Below are 9,267 nucleotides of genomic sequence, written 5' to 3' on the forward strand. Positions count from 1 at the left end.
ATATGTTGAGTAATTAAACACTAGAATCGAGGTAGTTCTGTCACTAACTAGCATTAGTACAGCAACTAGACAAGCCCTCTCTAGGACTCATTCCTTATCTACAAAATGACAGGAGTTGGCAAATGATCTCCCAAATCTTAAAAAAGCTTACTGATGATGACTGCAATACTTTAATTAAATAAACAATAGATTGCTGGCATTCACATATTTACCATTTCTAAACCACCATCAAAGCCTGTGATACGTGGTTATTGCTAATGGGAATGAATAATTATCACTTCCTCATAAGAATTAAATGAGCTAATATTTATAGGAGACCTGCATAGAAATCAGAGCTCCAAGTTAATGTAAAGGAGTACACCTAGCCCACTGCCCAGCATCTTACCTCAAATAGTGGTTTGCAGGAATTTCTCTTAGGAGATTTGTGAATGCCAGAGGTTCTAGAGTCCTTTTTTTTTTTTCTTTTTTTAAACTTAGCTACTTGGCCAATTCTCTCTTATTAAATGATTTTCTTTATGATTTGAAAAATTTTTTAGTGACTATCAAGAGAAAGAACTATGATGACCATAACTACTTCTGACAGTAATGATTGAGAAACTCTCTATTAAAGTCAAGAATAAGTACTCAATAAATGTTAGTTGAAATCAAATTTAAAAATAGTTTTAAAGAACTAACGTCTCAGTTAAAGTTACTACTTATACTACAATGAATTTTACCAAAGCTTTCTTATCTGTCCCTCCTGACTGGAATACGTATTTCATTGGCAATTCTAATTGCAGCTATCCAGATTCTTTTCAAATTCCTTTATGGCTTAAAAATTAGACTAGGAAAAGATTAGTATAATCAACATGAAACATCTGACCTATCCAAACAACTAAACTGTCTAGGAATAAATGATACAGTAAGGCTTCATTGTCTTAACGTTAATTAAGACAATAGGGAACAGAGCGGGAAGTCAGTAAGCATAAACTTAAACAGAAGTAAAATTCTACTGATGAATTAGCTACTAATAAAAGCAAAACTTTCGAGGGAAAAAAAGGCATGGCTTCTCTTTTGAGCAAGACTGTATCCAGAAATAAATGATTCTAGTCATGGAACACTTAAACGCATATGCCCATAAACCATAAAGAACTGGAACTATTTTCTAATCAATTATTTATACTCACCATAAAAATAGCCAAAATCTTCAGAAATGATAAAAATACTTAATAAACACTCAAGTTAATAAAGTTTTAGTTGAGCAGAACCCTCCAGTATGACTTTTTCTTTCAGGAAAAGGAAACAGGCAACTATGGCACTGCTTTTTCTAAGTGGATCATTGCACGTAGGCAAACAGTGGAAATCAACAGGTAGAAGATAACAAAAATCAGCTAAGCACTGTGTAAAGGGCAGACATTAAAACTATATATAAAAAACAAGCAATTCAAGATTACTGTTTCAAAAGGCTTTTATTACTTATCACAAAGATAAAAGTATTAAGTTTATTTAAAAAAAGAAAAATGGCCATAGCCTTAGCAGTGCCTTATCTGTGACATTAACTGATGGCAGTCTACTATCATATATTTATAATATGGAGCTTGTTGAAGTTCCTACTTCCTAAGTAATTTCTACTGTTGGAGAAAAGTCTCCCTTTCTCTAACCAATGCCCCTTAGTATTTCCATCTCATCTCTTCTTCACAATCCAAACCTCTCTACTTCCAAGAATTTATTGCAAAGATTCATCATTATCATCTAGCACTTCAATTTTTTTCCCTAAAGGATCTTTATAATAAATACCTAGCTAGCTAGCTAGATAATTAGTTTATGGTCTCTCAGAAGTTTCATGGGGAGATAACTTTTACAAATTCTTCTAGCAGTAAAAACCTTTACTAGAGTGTGCTGAATGTCTGGGAGGGAAAGCAAGATACTCTACAAGACCACATTCTTTGCAACTCAGGGAGGGAACAAAGTTCTAGTTGCAAGCAATAGGCAATCCAAGTGAAAAGAAAAGGAGCAAGCCAATCCTGAGAGCCCTCAGGAAAAGAAATGGGCTGTGAGACAGGCTTGGAACAAATGTGACACACTACATGCTTACGCTGATAAGAAATTCCAATTCACCACAGGTCCTCATCCCCAGTTCTCTAATTGCTCCACACTTCATCAGTGTTACTAGTTCAACCCCAGGCCTAAGGGAAATTAATGCTTTGGCGTGAAGGAGTGCCAGTTAAGGTAAAAGGAATATGACAGAATCCTTATTGTGACTTACTGCAGCAGTGTCAGATGTATTTAGCATCTGAGTTAGAAATGCCAATCATTAGCACTACACATGACAGTAATAATTAATTTCTCTAATACCATGAGATGTGATACTAGGTAGTAACTAGGTTGGGAAGGATTTTCTAGAAATATAATCACTAATTATAACATTACTTCTATAGGAAAATGTTTTTGAAATTCAATCCTTTCATAAGTTAAAACTTATCAAAGATAAACAATAAGATTGGCACAACACTACAGTGGCCAAACAGCCTGATTTAGAAGTCAAATTCCACCACCACTAGATGTGATTTTGGATGAATTACTCTAATGTTGCTGTGCCTCCATTTCTACATCTGTAAAACAGAGGTTAAAAAAAAAAAGTAGGTAAAATACACAGATTAAAAAAAAAAAAAGTAGGAAGTTAAAAAAAAAAAAAAAACCCAAGACTGAATAACTTTATAAGTATTTAGTTAAGTTAATATAAGTAGAGTAGATAAATATTGACTTTAAATAAATGTAGCTATTATTGCTATTGAGGAAAAGTAACACTCAATTTCTTATCTACCTGACGTAATTCCACTACTTACCCTTAAAGACCTAGTCCAATCAATCCTTTGTGAAATCCTTCTTAAACTCCATACAAATTGAATATTCCCTCCTTTGTCCCCTCAATGTACATTCAACTAAAAGTACATCAATAACATTCACAAAATCACACATTCAGAATCACAGAACCTTGAAACAAACTATGGAGGTCATCTAGTTCTGGTTCAAGCAGACTTTCAATGCCATATATTTATTGTATTCTTCCCAAAGTCATTTTTAAAGATACGCATGTTTGAGCAGTTGGTTTTTGTAACATCTTACAATTTTTAAAAAATAAATAAAACACTGTATTAATTAATATCAGATATTAAATCCTGAGCTTCAACATCAAAGTATCAAAAGGTGAAATTATCTCAGGTTTTTCTAAATCTTTGTTTATGGTCAAAACATAAAAGATATTTAATTTACTTTAACAAAAGAATTACTAAGTCTGTTTAATGTAAGTAAAGATACAATGTAAAATCAGAATATTTTGAGTGAATAAGTTATATTCTCCCAAGATCTGTAACAACTTAAAAGACTAAAAATATGTGGCATAAAAAATGTAATCTATTCAGTAAAATATAATATCACCTACTAATATACGATTTAAAAAAACACATTTCTATTATTTTTCTGTTCACTGTATGGAAAGATGATAATACATGGCTTTATTGTAAGATTCCCACTATAGTTAAAGAAACTATGAGCTTTGTGCCTGACACTATAACACTTTTCTAGGGTGCAGTTCATAAACACATATTCAAAGATACCAGGTATATAGGCTGAATATATATATGAACTCAAATCTATTTCAATGTCACCTCCTCATTGTGGCTTTCCCTGAATGCGCTATCTAAAATAACCACTTCAATCATTTCCTTAACTCTGTTCTATCTTTCCTTATTGTATTTACCACGACTAAAAAATATTATGTCTCATTTGATTATTGTCAGACTCTCTCAATAAAACATAAGGTCCATAAAGACAGGAATGTCTCTGTTTTATAAACAGTTATATCTCTGTTGCCAAGAACAGTACATGACATACAGATACTGCTTAACAGACAATGAATGAATGACTGAACAAATACTTTTGAAGTAAAAGCATGATTTTTAAGTGTTTGGTGAAACAAAAGACACAATCATTTCAGTTAAAAACAGGAGAATGTTCATCTCACCAGGACTTTAAAGATTTTTTTTTTTTTTTTCTGTAACTCAAGGGTAGGTGGTACAGAAAGAGTAGGAGGGCAGTGTACAAAACGGGTTTATTTCTTCAAAGTTCCTTTGGGGCAAGTTGGTGTTCATTCTTGACTTAGTAACATGGGAAAACCATGGCAAAACAGTAAGAAAATAATAAATTCTCTCTTAAAAAATGAACACTTTAGAATATGTTCTGATTTTCTAAAATCAATTATATTTGCTTTAAGTTTCTATCCCAGAGCAAACAAGCAAACTAATTATCTAAAAAGTGGACAGAGCCCAAAGTATAAACCAGTCATAAGAATCAACCTTGAATCAACCAAATGCTAACCAAGAGAACAGTCTCTACGATTATTTGAACTAAGCCTCTTTTGGAAAGAATTAGTAAAGAAGTGGAGGAAAAGTCAGAGAACTGAGAAGAGGCCCAAATCTCTGCCACTATGTGGCAAAGTGATGAAACCTGACCAGAATCCATCCTTCAAACTGCACATTCTGGGCCATAAAACATTTAACAAAAGGATAGAAAACATACATTGTCTGCCCTCAGATCACAATGGGATTAAACTAGAAATCAGTAACAGAAAACAACCGGAATATCCCAAAATACATGGAGACTAAACAACATGTTTCTAAATAACACAGGGGTCAGAGAGGAAATCTCAAGAGAAATTAAAAACATTAATTTCTATGAACTAAATGAAAATGAAAACACAACTAATCAAATTTTATGGGATACAGCAAAAGCAGTGATTAGAGGGAAATTTACAGCATTGAATGCATATATTAGAAGAGATCTCAAATCAATCACCTAAGGTTCCACCTAACAAAATAAGAAAAAGAGCAAACTAAATCCAAAGTAAGCAAAAGCAAAGAAATAATGTGAATTATTTTCAATGAAATTGAAAAGAGGAAACCAACAGAGAAAAATCAATAAAACCAAAAGCTGGTTCTTTGAAAAGATCAATAAAATCAATAAGCCTCTAGACAAGCCAAGTAAGAAAAAAAGAGAGGACACAAATTACTAATATCAGAAATGACAGAGGGGATATCACTACAGATCCATGGACATTAAAAGGATAATAAAGAAGCACTATGAACAAGTTTATGCCCACAAATTTTATAACCTGGATGAAATTAACCAATTTCTGAAAAATACAATTTGCCAAAACTGACACAAGAAATAGACAATCTGAATAGGCCTATACCTACTAAAGAAATTGAGCCAATAATTAATAACCTTCCAAAACAAAAAGCACCAGGCCCAGTAGGGTGCACTGGTGAATTCTACCAAACATTTAAGGAAGAAATTATACCAAGTCTCTACAATCTCTTTCAGAGGACAGAAGCTGAGGGAATACTTCCTAACTCATTCTATGAGGACAGCATTACCCTACTACCAAAACCAGGCAAAGGCAAGAAAAACAAACAAAAACTACAGACCAGTATCTGTCATGAACATAGATGCAAAAAGCCTAAACAAAATACCAGCAAATCAAATTCAACAGTGTATAAGAAGAATTATACACCACAACAAAGCAGAATTTATTCCAGGTATTTGAGGCTAGTTCAACACTCAAAAATCAATTAAAGTAATCCACCACATCAACAAACCACACATCTGATTATCACTCAGCACAAAAACATCAATATCTCCATCAAAGTTTCTAATGTCTGCATTACATTTCCTTCAAAGTGCTTTAAGGACCACGACTTTCAGACTTAACTGTAAAACTCATTAAAAATTAAATTCTCAGACTCCACCCCCCAATAATGGAGACCAGATAAGCATTTTTATCAAGCATCACAGGTGAATCCTATGGGAACTTAAGTTGAGAATTGGTGTCCTAATCCACTTTTCAAAACTCAGTTGAAGTCACCTATTACATGACTCCCAACCCCCCATTAGAATTAATTTCTTTCCTCTGTACTATTCTTTAAACACATTACATGTATTTCTCTTATAACTTATACCACATTATCTCTTCCCAACAGCCCTCCCCATTCCCCAAAAAGAAAACTTTCTCATTAACTCTGATTAAGGCAGAGGTTCACAACCTTTTTTTCACAACCAACACACCGCAGCACAATCCCACAGTAAAAGTTACTAGAGGATGTTACACAGATAAAATAAGCCATGCGATTCCTGCAATTCCAGGAGTTAGCTCTAATCTACTTTTCTCCCACAAAGCAGCCTAAATGGTGTAAAGATCTATTTGATTAAAGTTTGTCTATAATTTTCAAAAAGTATAATAAAATAGCTTTATTCCTTTAGTAAATTTTCTATGGACTATCCATTCTCACATCATGAAAGCAAAAAAATTAAGAGTGAATACTCAGTATTTTTGGTCTTGATCATGAGTTTATATCGACTAAAACAAAAATAAAATCAAGGTGTAAAATAAAAAAGGCTTTGCTTTCCATTCTATGGTTGTATTTAAAACAGTAGTAAAATACTTGACCAAACATATTGACAAAGATTCCAAGTATTACCAACCTGATATATTAAAAAATGAAAAGGTGAATGATTAACAAAAAAAAAATCCAACTTGAGAAACCAAAGGAGGGATGGGGGGACAGGACAGTGGAAATCAGACTAAATTTTACTTAATCAGAAACTTTCTGAAAATTCTGAAAAAAGTCCTGGGTGAAGTCACAGAATCATAAATATTAGAGTTGAAAGGTGTTTTAATTCCTATCAAGTTCCACTTATCTAGAAGGAAATTGGCATTCTTATCTATGTTGAGTGATTTTGCCAAATTCATATAATAATGGGCAGAATCTGGGTTTTCTGACTTCTGTGCCCTTTTCATTATATCATTAGGACCAAGCAGTGCACAAGACCTCAATTCAACTAAGCGGAATCCTAAACAAATTCAACCCTTGTTCACTTCATATAATAGCTAAACCCTTTCCTTGCATATACAGACATTATCAATTTCATAGTTGGGGAAGGTAAAGCTGCAAGCTTAGTAATTAACTCAGAACTATAAGCAATAACAAAATGGAGAGTAAACTATCTGGCTCCTGGTGACATTCTCCAGGTGACATTCTCTTAAGTGGTATTTTGATAAACATCGTGAGTTCACCTTAGCTTAAAACAAAACTACCTTTTTTTGAGCTGGCAGGGGGAGAGGGGTTCTACTTCTATAACTACAGAATATTGAGAACAAGTTCACATTCAGCTTCTTTGTGACAATTATAAATTTAAAGTTTTTAATTACACCCTATCTTCAACTTTTCAGACCAAGATATCAAAAACTGAGCTGAAATTTAAGAACTGGAGATTCGGGTTATAGTCCAGACTGTGCCAAACTATCGCTACTTTAGGTAAATCACTGCCTATTTCTAGACGTCAGATCCTTCCCTCTATAAAATTGGGGTTTGGGGGAGGGAGGAAGGTGGTTACGCTAGTTATTATCTTTGGTTCCTTCCAGTTCTACTGTTCCTTATCTTTGTCTAATTTCACTGATACAAAAGGAGGAAAAAAAAACTGTTAATGATTACAAATTGTTACTATTCACTGAGGTTTAAAGAAACACACACACACACACACACACACACACACCAGTGCCCAAAAGAGTCAGAGGTTAGCTGGTAGACAGCACCAGGAACCACATTATTTTGAAGTTCTTTTGTTTCACAGTCAGTTAAGTGTCTATAAATCATTCAAAAGTCAATCATCATACACAGCAGCTGAACAATGTCAACATTTGATCCTGAAAAAATATGGCAAACTCCAAATTCCAAGACAGAATGTCTTCCAGATGAGGATTTGAAATCTTTTATACAGTCAAGTAACTGACAATTTTGAACATTACCAAACCCCTGTGATATTGGGAAACAGCAAAGGTTAAGAAATCCTCCCACTGCCACCCTTCTGTGATCTGGAAATGGCTTACTGCAAAGAACCAACAGTCCCCATAGGACTTAGGTAAGCAAGACTCAGGAATTACCCACCCACCTCGTTTACCTATAACAAGGGCAGACATAGCGCCTGCAAATTCCCATTCTTTGCTTCAAAAATGACTAGTTGAACTGCTTGTCCCCATCGAGCAACTGGAACAAAACATTACCCAAATTCCAAGATCTCTTCCCCTAGGTTCCTGAACTTTGGCCCACCCTCAGTCTGAAACAGGATACAACCCCCCAACAGTTTTTCCTCAGAACAGGTTTGCGTGGGGGTAAAACTTTCTCTGATTTACAGTCCAATCCCTTTCATCTCACTTCCCCACACCCAGTTCTTTCTAGCCTTGTTTCCTCCTGCCCATAAAAGAAAAGCTCTTTTGCCTAACATATGAGACTCTTGCAGATCTTATGGTCAGGGCACTCTCCCTACTCCAATAGTTCCCTCGCCCACGCCCTTGCTATTCCTTTCGAATATAGACCCTGCTTATTAAGTCCAGATTTTTTATTTGACACCTTTTCCAACTCCACAAGGGCCGAGTTTGAAAGATAAACTGACTTTGCCGTTTCTTTACTTTGCCGTTTCTTTAAGTGACAGGTGTTGATCCTTTACAAGAAGGGAATGTACTGTGTCCACCTGGAAAGGCTATAGGCATTTCTAAGATCTGAACTTCTTGGTCACTGCCCTACAGCTGAGAGTAAAGGGAGGAGATCATCAACCGGCAAGGTCAACTCTGGGACCACCTGGCCCACGGCCATACACAGTAAATGAGCCATGAACATTCTGACTACCTATTCCGTACTCCTGAACAGATCTCGCGGTTGAGCAGGACAGATGCTGCTTCCTCTGGGGCCCCGGCGCCCCGGGACAGGTGGTAGGTCCTGTCCTACCGCTCACCCCACTGCTCCCGCCCGCTCCATCCTCCCTCAGCTGGGCACCCGACCGGCTCCCTTCACAGGACTGACCTCCCGGCCCCTTCCTCCCGACTGTTGTTATTCCAGCCCTCACAGGAGTACTCACCATGGCGCCAAGGACAGGTCGTGGACCAGGCGCCCAGGAGTCGCCGGGGCCGTCCGGGACCTCCCCTCACCACTCTACAGCCGGGATCCACTCGACACCGCGAGGGAGAAGATTTTCCGGCTCTGCCGGAAGTTCAGCCTGAGCGGGACAGGAAGTCCCTCCCCTCTGCTGACCGCCGGCGACCCCACGCCACGCAGAGGTGAGGCTACGCAGGACGTCCTTCATTGCCACTTCCGTGGGCGCTAGGTTAGAGACTGGGGGAGGCGCTGACCTTGAGAGCGCACGCGGAAGGCGCAGGCGCAGCACAGGTAGGTAGGT

General features: G+C 36.5%; 1 protein-coding gene across 5 annotated transcripts in view; it reads right to left on the bottom strand.

The window, feature by feature from the left end:
• The window catches only part of TMEM161B (transmembrane protein 161B), a 68,675-nt gene extending 59,612 nt beyond the window's left edge, over positions 1-9,063 (bottom strand). For 4 of the 5 annotated variants that reach the window (XM_036845982.1, XM_036845981.1, XM_036845987.1 and 1 more), the window contains exon 1: positions 8,950-9,063. In XM_036845982.1, coding sequence (XP_036701877.1) covers positions 8,950-8,952 — 3 coding nt within the window. In that variant the 5' untranslated portion in view covers positions 8,953-9,063. The remainder of the gene's footprint in view (positions 1-8,949) is intronic. The other variant, XM_036845989.1, reaches the window with a different exon arrangement.
• Between the last annotated feature and the right edge of the window lie 204 nt (positions 9,064-9,267).

Source organism: Balaenoptera musculus, chromosome 3 (assembly GCF_009873245.2).
Source record: "Balaenoptera musculus isolate JJ_BM4_2016_0621 chromosome 3, mBalMus1.pri.v3, whole genome shotgun sequence".
Taxonomy (NCBI): domain Eukaryota; kingdom Metazoa; phylum Chordata; class Mammalia; order Artiodactyla; family Balaenopteridae; genus Balaenoptera; species Balaenoptera musculus.